General features: G+C 43.7%; 1 protein-coding gene across 2 annotated transcripts in view; it reads left to right on the forward strand.

Annotated features, from left to right (window-relative positions):
* Window positions 1–16,885, forward strand: part of SORBS1 (sorbin and SH3 domain containing 1) — a 252,584-nt gene that overhangs the window by 231,324 nt on the left and 4,375 nt on the right. Inside the window, exons 28-30 of one of the 2 annotated variants that reach the window (XM_023206238.1) lie at window positions 10,013–10,072; window positions 10,802–10,860; window positions 14,599–14,711. In XM_023206238.1, coding sequence (XP_023062006.1) covers window positions 10,013–10,072; window positions 10,802–10,860; window positions 14,599–14,711 — 232 coding nt within the window. The remainder of the gene's footprint in view (window positions 1–10,012; window positions 10,073–10,801; window positions 10,861–14,598; window positions 14,712–16,885) is intronic. The other variant, XM_023206236.1, reaches the window with a different exon arrangement.

Genomic DNA, 16,885 nt, shown 5'->3' on the forward strand with positions numbered 1-16,885 from the left:
GAAGGAAGGAAGGAAGGAAGGGAGGGAGGGAGGGAGGGAGGGAGAGAAAAAGACAAACAATGACTGACCCCAACTAAAGGAGTTTAGGATCTCCACCAGGGGAGTAAGACCTGTTCCCAAATAATTATAATGCAAATAAAGAAAGAGAGTCACAAACTACACCCCCTGGAAGATCAAGATGGGGAGAAATAATAACCAGGGAGGAAGGTGGTTGTCTGGAAACCTCAGGGAAAAAAATGCTGGGCAGTGTGTCAGAGCCCCAGCATGAGGACGTGGTTGACTTGAGTGTTGGTAAGAAAAATTGACTGATAACAGTATAGGTTTGAAGAAGGAAAGTTTATTAGAAAGAAAGAACGCTGCAAAAGGGTGCAGCAGGGCCCTCAGTGAGAGAGGACTGAGCACACTGTGGTGGATTTTCCTCAGGAGTGTTTATGGACCTTAAGGTGGAAGCTTAAGGGCAATTTGGACCATACTGGCCACATAGGTCATAAATGATTACATCTGTAGATGTTTTGGTGCCTTAATGTCAGCAAAGGGTTGCACAGTGAGTTTCAGCATGCCATTCCAGAGATGTGTAGAAATTCTAGTTACTTATAAATTTGGAGGGAAAGAAATCTGGGACCAGATGCCTGCTTTAAATGATAGGGAAGTCTAATTACTTCTGATTTTCCCAGGTAAGGAATTTGGCCTGTTTGATGGTCACCAGGTGGTCATTGCTCCCTTCTAAATTCCTCAGATAAGGAGTTTTTGCCTCTGGGGCCTGCTGGATGGTCACCAGGTGATTTTGCTCTCCTCAAAAAAGTAGCATTTAATCTGAGCCTTAAAGAATAAGAGTTTTTCTCACAGGTGTACAACAGGAAGGTGGGACTTAAGGCAAATAGCTCAAGCAAAGGCCCAGAGGTAGGACCATGAAAGGTATACATGGAGAGTGATGCATTCCTGGTTTGGGTGAGGCTTCTGGTGTCCACAGGTAAACAGAAAAGGGGATTTCTGGAGAAGGGGCTGGGACCAGAACTTACGTCAGGAGTCACGGTGACCCTTTGAATCAGTCACCTGCCCACCTCCCTCAACTCTGCAAATGTGTGGATGCTTCGTGTGAAATGGTTTGATTTTTCACTCCTAAACTGGTTTACACTGGGTCAGTTGCCCATGTTTTTAGGTGTGTTTTTTCTCTGAACAGCAGAAGAGAGTGAGTGAAATGAATGCAAGGGTCTTCAGGGACATCAGGAAGGGGTGGGAAGAGCAATGGATTGAGAGTCAGGGTTCCAAGTTCTAGCTCTAGCTCTGCCATTGGTTTGCCTAGTGTCTTTGGTTGAGTCCCTTCTCTTTCCTGGCAGCTACTCTGTCCACAAACAAAAGATTCAGACAAGAAAAAATGCCATTCCTTTTAGCTTTGATATCCTTTGATTAGGTAAAAATCCTGCGTGAAGTTTAGTTGAAATGAGAAAGAAGAACACATACAAAAGTTTAAGTCAGGGGTTTATAATCAATTTACAGACCTTCGCAATGGAAAAATAGAAGCTCTTCCTTTTAATTTTTGAGAGACAACTTATTGGATGAAAAATGTGCATATAAAATGCCCAAGCATTCAGAATTATCACCGAAGTTCTTGGATTTTCTTGGGCGCAATTTTGGCCAACAACATTTAGAACAATCAAGAAGGTACACTGGGCATAGTGGCTCACGCCTGTAATCCCAGCACTTTGGGAGGCCGAGGCAGGCAGATCACTTGAGGCCAGGAGTTTAAGACCAGCCTGGCCAACATGGCGAAACCCTGTCTCTACTAAAAATAGAAAAATTAGCCAGGCGTGGTGGTAGACATCTGTAATCCAAGCTACTCGGGAGGCTGAGGCATGAGAATTGCTTGAACCTGGGAGATGGAGGTTGCAGTGAGCTGAGATCATGCCACTGCACTCCAGCCTGGGTGACAGAGCAAGACTCTACTTCAAAAAATTTTTAAAAAGTAAACAAAGGAAAAGAAAGTAAGGGGGACAGGTCTGATGGTAGTGAGTTATCTCAATTCATTGTTCACAGTTACAGATCAAACTGGTTGTTCCACAAAAAAAAGAAAAAGAAAGCAAAGGGAAGATCATCTTGAGAAATCCCATCACTTCCATGATCAAATAAATATTTACGGAGTTTCTCCATGACAGAAGCACTGTTTGTTGACTGGCATCCAGCCTTGGTTTTTAAGAGTTTTTACAATGTGTGAGAGTACCTCCTAGAATTTTTTAATCAAAAAGAATATTTAAAGACCATCTACTCCAGTAACTGGTAACTTTTTCTAGATCAAGAACCTTTGAGAATCTGAGATCAGCTGAGAACTCTAGGCCAGTAGTTTGGGGAGGAGAGTGACACACAGTTTTGCATCGTTTCGAGAGGCCCACACCCAAGTTCATCTGTGACAGACCAGCAGGTTAAGAGCCTCCAGTCTTTTACAATGAGATGAAAAAACCAAGACCTGAGGAAAGTGACAAAACTTCTGTGATGTTAGGGAAGGAAGCTAATCAAATAAAATCTCAATATACAGGAAAGTTATGTGTCTTCAAAGCATCTGTCTGAGAAGCATGAGAACAAACTATAGGCTTAGAGAAAGGAGAAGGAGGCAAAGTGACTCAACTTAAGACAGAAAGATGTGCCTTCAGAGGGAACACTTCTCAACACAAGGAAACTAAGTTCGTTCCCAGAAAGATAAGAACAAAGGCATAGGCCTGCTTTGAGGATGGAAATCAGAAATAGAAGAGGAAGCTGTGATATAACCTGCAAGAAAAAAAGAAAATTTAAATGTTAAGATACTCAAGTAAATATAGGAAACATTTTCCTTTGACTCACTCAGAAGGGAAATCTCTAAATAGAGGGCATTTAACAACTTACGGGATGGGGAGAGACGTTGGCTGCAGTACTTACAAAAATAAGCAGCAGATATTCTCTCAACACTAATGGTAGGGAATTGGCTGGGCGTGGTGGCTCACACCTGTAATCCCAACACTTTCGGAGGCCAACATAGGAGGATCTCTTAAGCTCAGGAGTTCGAGACCAGCCTGAGCAGCACAGGGAGACTATGTCTCTACAAAAATAAAAACATTAGCCAGGAGTGGTGGTGAGTGCCTGTGGTTCCAGCTACTTGGGAAGGTGAGATGGGAAGAGTGCTTGGGTCTGGGAGGTCAAGGCTACAGTGAGCCATGATCACACCACTGCAGTCTAACCTGAACAACAGAAAACAAACAAACAAACAAAAGATAGGGGACTAAGACCCAAAGCTAAAGTGTCTACCCTTATGAAGGTGTTAGGAGAATGGAGCATGTCAGTAGAAAGTGCCAGCCACAGGGTACTGGACAAATTAAGGTGACCTGTTGGTCAGCATCTTTCTCTAGCTCTTCTGATATCTTCTTCTGGCAGAGCACAAACCTCGAAGGTTGGGGTGTGGTGGAGTGTGCAGAACTTGGAGTCTGAGAGACAGATGTTCCAATACTAACTGTTCACATTCCCAACTCAGACATGGCAGGTTTTCTCATTTGTAAAATGAGGTCAATGTTGAGCACTTTCTTGAGTTACTATGAGAATTAAATGAAATATAATAGAGATGAAAGCAGCTAGCGCAGAGCCTGTAATGGGATCGTAAATAACCTGTTGTGTGATGTCAAGGTACCAGGGAAATGAAACAAAAGTAGTTTACTTTATCCACCTTACCCTGTTCCACCTAAGAGAGAAAATGGTGGCGGGGGGCGGTGGGGGGAAGAGAAGAAAATAGAGAATGGGAAAATCATTTTACTTTGGGTTACGCAAATCGAGAATTTAGAAAATTTGGAATTTGTGCTCCCCAAATTAGTTTCTTCTACCTTCAATATAAAGGCATAAGCTGTTCTTGGAAAGCCTTTGGTTTCTTTACACTTGAATATGTATCTACCATTACTCCCCTAACTGTCTTATAAAAGAAAGAGAAGACTGTATGATAGTCTATGAAGAGAAGGCTGAGCATTGGGTGAATATTTACTGAGCATGTAAGTTTAGTGTTGTAATCAGATTCAAATTACAGCAAAGTTAATGTGTTGTCTATTGAGTGATTTGCAAGGAGATAAAATCTAGGTGGTAAGCAATTGAATTAGTTGTTTGTAATTCATTTTATATTTAAGCTGTGATCTTTTTCTCAGTAAACTTAATAAGATAACTCAGTGGAGTCAGAGGCTGTTTTGAGGGTGCTCTGGTGATTTCCTGAAGCTCAAACCCAGGAGACTGAATCATTCGGGCCTTTCTACTCCCCTGGAAGAGTTTGCCCATGATGTTCCAGTAGGTGCAAATCTTCTATGACTATTCTGGGGCAATCACTTGGGATACTTCCAGAAGTGAGTACTCCAGCCATATCTGGAGGCTGTAGTCAAAAGCCTTCCCCCACCAGTCTTCAGCAAGCAATGAGTAGAGTGCTGCCTCCCTTAAGCCAGCTCAGCCCCTGCCCACTCCTACTTCTTAACCCATAGGACAGGCACATTGCAATCATGGAGTGTTAAAGCCAAAAAGGACATTTATGTAAATTATGTCCAATCCTCTTATGTATTTTAGAACTCGAAGTCCTAAGACGTTAAGCATTTTGTTCACAAGACAATCAGTTAGTACAGAGCATGGCCTGGAACCCGGATTTTCTCACTGTCCCACTGGGAGGTCAGGGTAGGTCACGAGAAAGGTGGGGTGGGGTCTGAGAAGACTTGGGACGTGAGACGACTAGAGAAGTGCCATCTCTGTGAGACTTGGGCAGATTAGGGGAGCAGCAGAGCCTCGCACTGTTTCTAGAGGGGATTTGGGGCCAGGGGGAAGTTGAGTTTCTCTGTCCTGTCCACATCTTCAGGACTTCCTGCTGTTCTGTAGCCTGTGTGCAATTGATTCGGGTCCACAAGGCCTTGGCGCACACCCAAATCTGGAAGCGGATGCTTAGTAACTCCGCAGTAGCGCCAGGTGTTCTGTGGATCCAGAGGGATTAACAGCTCCAGGGAGGCTAAGATCTGATTTCTGGGGGATTTCTGTGAACTGAAAGTAGAAGGGCAACCTTCTAACTGCAAGGACGCATGCAGGTTCACCCAATTGGGGAGAATGAAGCAAGCACTCCAGGCCAGGAGAGGTGACTTGTGTACAAATACAGAAGAAAAGAGTTTCTAGATCACGGACTGTTATCTGCTTACTATTAATGGGGGAAAGGAGGGAAGTACAGTGTGTGTGTGTGTGTGTGTGTGTGTGTGTGTGTGTGTGTGTGTATGCATGCATGTGTTGGGCTGGTTGTTTTTGTAAACACGTGAAAAACTAGAATGCCATCACCAGAGTCGGAAATGTCCTTAGCATGAGATATACTCCCTTTATTCTTAACCCTAATGAAGTCCTTGTTAGAATTTGTATCTTCTTTTAGGCTTAAATAAGGGCAGACCCTGAGGACCTGGGGAGGGTTCAGAGCAGCATTGTCTAGTAGAAATATAATGTGAGCCACATGTGTGATTTTAAAATGTTCTAGTAGACACAGTAAAATGGAACAACTGAAATTTTAATAATAGATTGTAACCCAATATATCTAAAAATTATTACTGAGATTTTACATTCTTTATTTTGTACTAAGTTGTTTTTTTTTTTTTTCTTTTTTTTTTGAGACGGAGTCTCGCTCTGTCGCCCAGGCTGGAGTGCAATGGCCAGATCTCAGCTCACTGCAAGCTTCGCCTACCGGGTTTACGCCATTCTCCTGCCTCAGCCTCCCGAGTAGCTGAGACTACAGGCGCCCGCCACCTTGCCCGGCTAGTTTTTTGTATTTTTTTAGTAGAGACGGGGTTTCACCATGTTAGCCAGGATGGTCTCGATCTCCTGACTTCGTGATCCGCCTGTCTCGGCCTCCGAAAGTGCTGGGATTACAGGCTTGAGCCACAGCACCCGGCCTGTACTAAGTTTTTGAAATCCAGTGTCTATTTTTACACATAACACGTTTCACTTCATACTTGCTACATCTCAAGTGTCCAACAGCCACCTGTGGCTACTGGCTACCATCTTGGACAGGACAGGTCCAGAAGAAGCACTATGCAAAACTTTGAAGTGGTTAGAAAATGGGGACAGGAAAAGAAAACATACCTAGAGGGGAAAAAAAAAATCTGAGGATAAGCAGCCTTCCAAATGAAGGGCTGATTCTTGTGATGGATAGTGATGGTTTCCATTTCCACTGAGGGTCTACCCCCATGCCATGTCTCCGTCCCCTGAAAAAAAAACAAAACTGGTTTACATTTCAGTTATGTAAGCTATTTCACTTAAATCTAAACAGAGAGAAATTGAGTCTTAGCTAATAGAATAAATGTTTATCTTGACTTCTTCCTTCATTTATTCAACAAACGCTAAGTGAGGCACTCAGTCATTCCTACCTCTCAGGAATGGGGTTAAGTTTGTACTATATAGATGTTAAAGCTATGGTGATGATTATCCTTAGCTTGGGGTATGGGCTGAGACCAAGGAAGGTACAAGGTGGGCCATCAATATCCCTTTCGGTACTACAGTTCACAATTAATGATTGGATGCTATTGCCATACACCGTACCTTTTATATAAGGATATGTCTTTGAACACCTAGAGTAAAAAGTATTCAAGAAGAGAAATGATAGGTAGTGCCTGTTTTCAGACGAGGCAGAAATTGGGTATTGCTATCATAGATACACAAGCAATCTAATCATGATCCAAGAGGGAGGTGGCAGGTGGTATATGGAGATTAGACGTCAAAGGGCTCAGCTCTCACACTACCTTGTGCAAACCTCACAAGGTCAGGTCCCAGCCACCTGGCAAAGGCCTAACGTCCTGAGACATTGTAGAAGAAGCATGAAATGGCCCCTTTCATTTTGTCCCTTCCTTTACTTCTGTCAGAGCCTGAGGTGACTTGTTTGAGTGATTGTAGTTTAGAAGGGGTTTAGAGAACTCAAAGACTCTTCCCAAAAGGACAAGAGTATAGAAGTGGGGCCGGGCACAGTGACTCACGCCTGTAATCCCAGCACTTTGGGAGGCTGAGGTGGGTGGATCATTTGAGGTCAGGAGTTCGAGACCAGCCTGACCAACATGGTGAAACCCCATCTCTACTGAAAATACAAAAAAATTAGCTGAATGTAGTGGCCCACGCCTGTGATCCCAGCTACTTGGGAGGCTGAGGCAGGAGAATTGCTTGAACCTGGGAAACGGAGGTTGCAGTGAGCTCAGATTGCGCCTGGGTGACAGAGTGAAACTCTGTTTAAAAAAAAAAAAAAAAAAGTAGTGCCTGGGATGGAACTCCTCTGAGCCTTAAATTCCTTAAATTCCTTATTCTGCACTCCTCAAGTCAGAGAGTTACATACAAAAGTCAGGTATGTAACAGACCTATATATCCTTGTAAAATATCAGGTTCTTTTTACTGTATTTGATTCACTGATCCTCTTTTCAGCACCAAATTGTTTGCCAGATAATTGATTCCAGTCACTCCTTTGGGATGAATGAAGTTGAGTGGAGGGATGCTAGGTTTCTGTAAGCTATGGAGATCTTGCCAAGAGATTGTCTATATCCTCTCTTTTTTTTTTTTTTTTTGTACTGCGTTTGACCTGAGGTCATGAGGCCACCAGCTGGAATTTGGAAATATTTTATTTTTTATGAGAACTTTTGTTTTCATGAGGTGTGACCCAGACCACCCGTCTTGGCATACTGTAACCAAAGAATCTCAGTGTAGGGCAGTTGAGGTCCTCTGCACCCTTGCTGCCTAAAGTCGGTCTGTGAGCCAGCAGCGTCAGTACTACCAAGTAGAAATGCAGAATTTCACAATACAGTCCAGGTGTATCAAGTCAGAGTCTACATTTTAACAGGATCCCAAGTGATATGTATATATACATTAAAGTTTAAGAAGGATGGCTCTACAATATCCCAATTAGTTATAGTCCACAGCAGCCTCAGCTGAAACAGCTGCCATGGCAGCCAACTCATTTCCTCTTGTGGCAGCCCCTTGTATTGTTGGATTGTTTGGAAGTTCTCCCTTCTGTCATGTTAAAATCTGCATATCATTATCACCCACTCAAGGTGCCCAGAGTAAGTTTCATTCTTCTGAAAGCCCACATAGAAGTTACTTGGAAATGTCCATTTCTTTCCTTTGTGATACGGACACCTAAATCCAGAGGCAGCGAATGGAGTGTGGGTGGTAAGTGGAGCCACACAAGGTTGGCTCCCAGTCACCTGGCAAAGACCTAACATCCAGAGTCGTTGTAGTAGGAGCATGACATGGCCCCTTTAGTTCTGCCTCTTCCTTTACTCCTGTCAGAGTGCAAGATGACTGGTTTGAGTGGTTGCAGTTTAGAGGGGGCTTGGAGAACTTGAAGAGGCTTCCTGAAAGGACAGGGGTACTGAAATGATGCCTGCAATGGAAGTTAGTCCTGCAGGGCTTGCTAACAGATGAAGACATTTCCAGTGGAGGTGAACAGGAGGGGGTGGTCTGGTGGAGGGGAAAGAGCAGCCAAGCCACTTTACCTCTTACTTGCTGTGTGATGTTGAGGAATGCACGAAACCCCTTTGAGCAGCAGCTTCCTGGGTTTTTAAAGAAAACAATGACAAACCCTGTCTTTCCTGACTCCAGGGTTTCTGAGGGACTCACTGAAGGGGAGGTCAATGAGCACACTCTGTAAAGTAGAAGATGGTCTGAGGATGAAAGACAAGGTCAGATGGGACAATAGATGAAGCCAGGAGAAAAGCCTACCACTGACTTGCTGTGTGACCTCAGGGGAGGCTCTCACTCTCTCTGTCTCTCTGTGAAACAAGTGGGTCATACACAAAAGATTTCTAAGTGCCCGTCTAGAAGGCCCTGGAGTTGTGGCCTATTGCTTTTTTTTTTTTTTTTTTTTTTTTTTGAGACAGGGTCTTGCTTTGTCACCCAGGCTGGAGTGCAGTGTTGTAATCATGGCTCACTGCAGCCTGAATCTCCCTGGCTCAGTTGATCCCAAGCAGCTGGGACTACAGGTATATGCTGCCACACCTGGCTAATTTTTGTATTTTTTTCGTAGAGATGGGGTTTTGCTTTGTTGCCCAGGCTGGTCTCCAACTCCCAGGCTCAAGCAGTCCTCCTGCCTTGGCCTCCCAAAGTGCTGGGATTACAGGCATGAGCCACCATGCCTGGCCGGCCTGTTGCTATTATTACATGTTACCTGGAGGATTTTTTCAAGGTTGGCTCTTCAGGGTATTTATTTAGAAAAACTTCCTAGAGCTTGGAATTGAATCCTCTCTGGGGGACATGGTTCTAAATACTCTTCCAGTGAAGGCCTGGCCCCTGCAATGGAAGCCCCACTCAAAAGGCGGGTCTGCTTGACCATGTGTTTCTATGTCAGCATGTGGTACCTGGGTTGGTAAGTGAAGAGTGACAGTGTTGTCACACACAGTCCTATTTCTGGAAGCAAGCTCTGTCCTATAAGCTATCTGAACTCATCTCATACCTCACCGGAGTGTGTCATTTGCAGATTTTTCCAGGGGAATGGTCTTGGTTGATACTTCAAATATTACCAAGGAAGTTTTCAAAATGTTATTCCCTTTTATAAGTTTCTGAAATACAGCAGACCTGATGGTTCTACGGGCCTGCTCTGCTAGAGGGGACTTCCTGTCAACAAAATAACCAAAACTGGCTTTGGGTTCAGCAGCCTTCCCTAGATACTTACTAGCTGAGTGTGAGGGGACCAATATGTGTGAAGGGACATGGCTAAGATGGCCTTTCTGAGTCTCTCTCCTACCAATCTGGGGACCCTGTGTTGTTCATCCTCACCTCACTGCAGCCATGTTTCCAGTTTCCCATTTCATTTCCCAGATGCTTGCTTCTAACTCTACATTTGCATTTTCTTCTGTGCACCCACCGTGTTGTTGTGGAGACTTGGTGGCCATAGGCCGCCAGTATCCGGTGTCATCCAAGCGTGATGGTGTGGTACGTGGATTTGCTCATGCTTTTATTTTGAATCCTTTCCAATGTGACATCTGCTAAAATGTCTCCCTTATAATTTGCTTGGTGATCACAGCTTTCTCATCATTCATTGAGAGCAGGACCTGATCTCACAGAATCTGAAAAGAGCTATGTGGTAAGATGCCTGTTGAATAAGACTGCAGCCTTTCCAAAGAGAATTTTTACTGATCCTACTTTTGGAATCTAGACTAGAATGATGCCTGGTTAACCCACAGAAACATTATTTACAAGAATTCTGTGGCTATTGTAGTAGAGTGAGATTTTAGGCCACTCCCTTACCCCCAGCCCCTGGTAAAGAGCAGAGGAATTTAGAGACAATATTTCTACTTTGCCTATATGTGGGATTAAATTAATGTATTAGTGCATGATTGGGGATACATACTTGCATTTCTACCCTAAAGTATTCCATTTGTAACAGTTACTCACTAATTACAGGCTTTTATGCTGCTTCCTTTTTTTTTTTTTTTTTTAATATTCTTACTAAATTCCAAATTCTTCTGTATCTTACCTGTTTTTCCATGCTTACGCCTGGATCCCTCCGCACTCCACTACTGGAATATCTATTTTTTTAACCTGGATCTTCAACTCTGTTTTTTCCCTGGACTTATGTGCTTCGTCTGGAATGTTACATCTCTTCCTCTCTTTCTTTTTTTTTTGTCCCCATGTTGACTGTTTTATTGGGGTTTCTGGATATCTTGGGGCCACCTCACAGGAAGCGGTTTGCAATGAGATCATAAACATTGCCGAAAAATCTGTTCATTACTGCAGCACTGTTTCTCATCCCCTTGACTTTCATCACAAGGTATCCCCTTCTGACAATAAATCATCTTTAATCATTTCTCAGCAACCTCAAGCCCAGCAGCGAAGAGTCACCCCCGACAGGAGTCAAACCTCACAAGATTTGTAAGTACTCCTGGTGAACTTCAGTTCTCATGTTCTCAGAGGACTGTTGGTCTTAGAAAGCGGGTCACTGGCTGAATATGGGGCAGTTGTTTGCAGAAATGAGTGAATGACTCCCAGGTTCTCTCCTAAGGATTTCTAGTGAAGGACGTGTTCTGCATCAGCCGAGGTGAAAACAGGTGGCAGGTAAATAAAGGCCATCATAGACTGCTGGGAGAGAGAGACAGGTAAACATTAACTGCTGTAGAATGGCAAATGAGAGCTGTGCTGACTGGTTTCAGTGCTAGTGTAGCAGGAACTTAGAGGAAGGAATGGTTAATTCTGACCAGCCATGAATGAAAGGGTTGCTTCATTCATTCATTCATAAAAAATTATTGGATACCTCCTATGTTTTAAGCACATAGGAGAAAACTCTGTGCACAGAGAAAGAGAGATTTGGACCAAACACCGAAAGACAAATTGGTTTCTGAGAGCTAGAAAAGGGAGGAAAATATCTTCCCAGAGGTGAGGACCACATGTGCAAAGGCATAGAGTGGGTGAATTTGGAGAACTTGAAAGGGCCCGTGTAGCTGCAGCATATGCTTCATGGAAGAGATAGAGATGAAGCTCAGAGGTGGGATGGGACCAGACAGTAGATTCCAGAATGCAGTTGAAGTAAGTTTGGATTTTATTCTGTAGGTACTAGGGAGCCACTGAAGGTTTTTGAAGTAAGGAACATATTGATCATATTTTGTTTTAGGGAGATAACTCTGGCAACTGAGTGGAGGGTAGGTTTCATAGACCAGGGACAAAGATGTTTGTTAGAAGACATCAATCCAGCTAAGAAGCCATGAGGGCCTGAGCCAGGACACAGTGGGCATTTTGTAACCATCGAAGTGAGTATGATTTCCAGCAGAGATACAGGTAAAGAAGCCTAGCCAGCCACAGAGACAGAGAAGGGGCAACAGGAGATGCCAGTGAGGGTCTAAAGACGTTCGCTTTCACAGAACAGCTGCAGCATCTGGTCAGCAGTGTCACCTGCCCAGAGAGGCCAAGAGTGGGAAATGAGAAATTTCCACCAGGCATTTTCCATGGCAACTGGAAAAATCCCTGGTGACCTCTGATATGGCAGGGTTGGTGTTAGTAGGGGTGGCAGCAGGTGCTGTGTTAGGAAGGGTCGATGGTGAGTGGAAGGCGGGGGGCTATAGATCAAGGGAATAGCAGAGGCAGGGGAGGTGTTTTTAGGGTACAGAGACTAGCACATTTGTACCACAGTAAAATGCCAATTAACGCAAATAAGATCTAAGTGAGGCCAGGTGCTCACAGCTGTAATCCCAACACTTTGGGAGGACAAGGTGGGTGGATCACGAGGACAAGAGATCGAGACTGCCCTGGCCAACATGGTGGAACCCTGTCTCTACCAAAAATACAAAAATTAGCTGGGCGTGGTGGTGCGCGCCTGTAGTCCCAGCTACTCTGGAGGCTGAGGCAGGAGAATCACTTGAACTTGGGAGGCAGAGGTTGCAGTGAGCCGAGATTGCACCATTGCACTCCAGCCTAGAGACAGATCAAGACTCTGTCTAAAAAAAAAGGGAAAAAAAAGAAGTAAGTGAAGGAAGAGCCCAGGAAGGGGGTTCAACATGGCTTGGAGAAGGGACCTTTCTTTCCTCACGTGTGAGTGGAGGCACAGAGACTTAAATCTGGAGGGGAGGAGGCAGGAGAGCTGGGGGAAGGACCCCATGGGACAATGTTTTGAGGAGTATGAGGTTCATCCCAAATTAGAGCTGACTAGGGGACCAAAGCAACAAGAGTGTGGGACTTTGTCCAGCCAGTCTCCACTGTCTGGGAGTGAAAACAGAGAAGCAGATACTGGAGTTATTTCCCAGGGCTGAGGCTGGCAAAGCAGCCATGGTGGGAGTTAAAGGGCCCAGGCATTCTAAGAAACTGGTAAGAGCATGTTTTGGGAGGCCAGTAGGGGACTCCAAATTGAGTAGGAGACAGCAGGCAAATACAGAAACATGAAAAAAAAAAAAAGTATTTATTTGCCAATTGGAAATTGATCTGCATCTCTTAATTCCTCATTTGAGACCTTCCTTCTGGCAACCAGATCCATCCACCAAATTATCAGTACATTTGGATAAAAATGGAAAGTTGTCCCTTTGGTTTTAGCAGAGCAGAATGAACCTCTTGTTCCTGGGAACTGACTCCACTTGCTTGTTTCTAGTCTTTCTTGCTCACACACGAATTCATTGACATCTACTGGAAATGGTAGATGATTGGCTCATTTATAGTTTTGCCTGCTACTGTTATGTCTCAAAATAGTAAACAGAGTTGTGAAGTTGGTGCATAGTAGGTGCCTCTTATGTATTTGTTGAAGAAATAAATAAAAACAAAGCTTTTCCTTGATGCCAAAGCAAGGATCAGATTTCACCACAAGCAGTTCAGCTGTCTCCAGTGGCTGTTAGACAAAACAGCACAGACCCAATGCCTTAGGCCAACTAGCAAGTAAATAAAAATCTTGCCCTCAATGCTCACAGGGATAGAAAAAAGAAAAAAAGCTTTCAAGGGTTTCAGAAAAATGACATCCACATTTAAAAGCAGTGAATGAAATGTATTCAGGCGTGTAAAGAAACTCAAGATAGTTTTGCTAAACAGTGAAGCAATTGGAATGTACTTTTAATAGCATATATATAGCTATTATATATATTATATATGGCTATTATACACACACACTTTTTTAAAAAACAAATGTTTTATGTTCTCCATATGTATGACCAGAATGTAATATCTCTGGGCCCAAATAACTTCTGATTGTGCTTCATAATCTACATATATACTATCCTATGTTAAGGAAAAGGCTTGGTTTACTTTAAAGCAGGGGCCCCCAATCCCCAGGCATTACCACCGAGCTGTGCCTCCTGTCAGATCAGCAGTGCATTAGATTCTCACAGGAGCATGAACCCTATCGTGAACTGCACATGTGAGGGATCTAGGTTACGCCCTCCTTATGAGAATCTAACTAATATCCTGATGGTTTCATCCCCAAACCATCCCCCCGACCCCAACCCGTCTGTTGAAAAATTGTCTCCTGCAAAACCAGTCCCTGGTGCCTAAAAGGTTGGGGACCACTGCTTTAAAGGCAGAGGTTGGCCAGGTGCGGTGGCTCACACCTGTAATCCCAGCACTTTGGGAGGCCGAGGCGGGCGGATCATGAGATCAGGAGATCGAGACCATCCTGGCTAACACGGTGAAACCCCGTCTCTACTAAAAATACAAAAAATTAGCCGGGCGTGGTGGTGGGCGCCGGTAGTCCCAGCTACTCGGGAGGCTGAGCCAGGAGAATGGCGTGAAGCTGGGAGGCGGAGCTTGCAGTGAGCCGAGATCACCCACTGCACTTCAGCCTGGGCGACAGAGCCAGACTCCATCTCAAAAAAAAAAAAAAAAGGCAGAGGTTGGGGTAGAGTGGGAGGTGCTCTAGATGAAAAGGCTTGGCTGTGGTAACCAAATGAAGCTAAGTAAGAGGACTGATCATGGCTTGCTTGTCAGAAGTTCTCCATCCCTCAGCCTTAATTAACTTATATGTGAAATGCATCTCCGCAAATGCTAAGTTATTAGGGAAATAGTCAATAAAATGCTTTTATCCCTACTGATAAGTAGGAAACACTACTGAAATGTTGATTGAACTTGAAATGGAGTTTAAAAATTCATTATTTAATCCTGTCAACATTTGAGTCACTTACTATTCATTTTTTTCATGTATAGATTTAGCTATCAAGCATTATATAGCTATATACCACAGAATGATGATGAGTTGGAACTCCGCGATGGAGATATCGTTGATGTCATGGAAAAATGTGACGATGGATGGTTTGTTGGTAAGAATCTCATCATGCTTTTCTTACTAGTTGTGTATTGAGGGAATAACAGGGGGCAAAGAGCCATGCAAAAAGCAAAGCAATCTTCTCTGCCCAGAAAGAAGAGCCTTCTCAGCTTTTTACAACCTTGGGAATTCTGGGCCACCAGTCTGTGTTGCTATTAGGATGGTGTGGATATTGCTTATGTTGAACCTGAAACCAAATCTGCTGCACCGAAGAGCAGTTGTCAAATTTATTAATTGGGTTTCTATTCATTTTTTATTTTTTTATTTTTATTTATTTATTTATTGAGACAGAATCTCGCTCTGTCGCCCAGGCTGGAGTGCAGTGGCGTGATCTTGGCTCACTGCAACCTCTGCCTCCCAGGTTCAAGCAATTCTCCTGTCTCAGTCTCCCAAATAGCTGGGACTACAGGCACCTGCCACCACGCCTAGCTAATTTTTGTATTTTTGGTGGAGACGGGGTTTCACCTTGTTGGTCAGGCTGGTCTTGAACTCCTGATCTCAGGTGATCCACCTGCCTCAGCCTCCCAAAGTGTTGGGATTACAGGCGTAAGCCACTGCGCCTGGCCCTAGTTTCCACTTACATTTATATTATGCATGTGTCTATTTTGCATCTGGAAATTTTATTTTTAAAACCCTTGTGAAATAACACGAGAAAATTTTTGACTGAGCCTATGTCTCTACCATGAAACTCAGGCATATGTGTAGACATTCTAAAGACCTTGTTTCCTCTAGGCTTTCAGTAGTATTAATCAAAGCAGCCTGCTTAATTAAAGGATTTGCCTGTATAAGAAGGAGAGAGATCAAACTTATTGAGATTCTGTTACAAACCAGACACTGTGTGTGTTATGCTTTTATTGACGTTCTCTCAACAAACAGCCCTGTAAGATAAGAATTATCCTCATTTATCAGATTCAAAAACTGAGGCCCAAACAAGAAGATCACCAAGGTAGCAAATAGTGGGGCCAGGATTTGAACTCAGGCCACCCATCTCTCCTGAAATCTGTGTTCTTTCTGCTCAGGCATGCATATAATGTTGGGAGATATTGACCCACTCTTTGCCTCAGTTTCTCCCCATACAAGTGACTTTACCTTCATCTTCTTTCCAAAGACCAGCCCATCCCTGATTTTTCTGGCAAAGCTTTGTTAAAGCAAAGTAGTATCAGGACTGGGGTGGTGAGGACAGCAAGACCTCAACATGAATGAGAAGTCAGAAAGATTTACTTTGTGCTCACCAGCCTCTTAGAGAACTACCCCATCCTCCCAAGGTCCACAGAAGTCCATGGTCCTCACTACCTTGAGTCATCTGTTCAGTAGAAATCAGGTCTGAGAAGTCAATGACCACTCCAGGGCAGCGCAATCCAATAGAAACGCAGTGTAAGCCATGTATGAAATTTAAAATTTTCTAGAAGCCACATTGAAAAGAAGTAAAAAGAAACCAGTGAAATTAATTCTAATGTATTTTGTAAACCCAGTGCGTTCAAAATGCTATCATCTAAACATGTAATCATTATTAAAAATTGTTGGTGAGTTATTTTACAGACATCTTTTCATACTAAGTCTTCGAAACCCAATGTGTATTTTATAGTTAACAGCACAGCTCGTTTCAGACTAGCTGCATTTCAAGTGCTCAGTAGTCACGCGTGGCTATCATTTTAGAGAGTGCAGCGCTAGTGTGCACTAACTGTTAAACTCGTTCGGGAGTATATTTTTTTTATGAGAACTTAGGTGTGGGAAGGAGCACCAGTTCTCTAACAAAGGCCTGCCAGGCAGCTGGGTAAAGGAAGTATTTTTGGATGAGTATCTTCCTTGCATCCTTGAACTCTCCACTGTTTTTTTTTTTTTTTTTTTGAGATAGAGTCTTGGTTTGTCACCCAGGTTCAAGTACAGTGGCACGAACTTGGCTCACTGCAGGCTCTGCCTCCCAGGTTCAAGCAATTCTCCTGGGTCAGCCTCCCAGATAGCTGGGACTACAGGTCAGCATCACCATGCCTAGCTAATTTTTATATTTTTAATGGAGATGGGGTTTTACCATCTTGGCCAGGCTGGTCTGAAACTCCTGACCTCAAGTGATCTGCCTGCCTCAGCCTCCCAAAGTGCTGGGATTGCAGGCGTGAGCCACCATGCCCAGCCTTCTTAGTCACTTTGAAAAGTAGCGTTTTCAAACTACAA

This window comes from Piliocolobus tephrosceles, chromosome 9 (assembly GCF_002776525.5).
Source record: "Piliocolobus tephrosceles isolate RC106 chromosome 9, ASM277652v3, whole genome shotgun sequence".
Lineage (NCBI taxonomy): Eukaryota > Metazoa > Chordata > Mammalia > Primates > Cercopithecidae > Piliocolobus > Piliocolobus tephrosceles.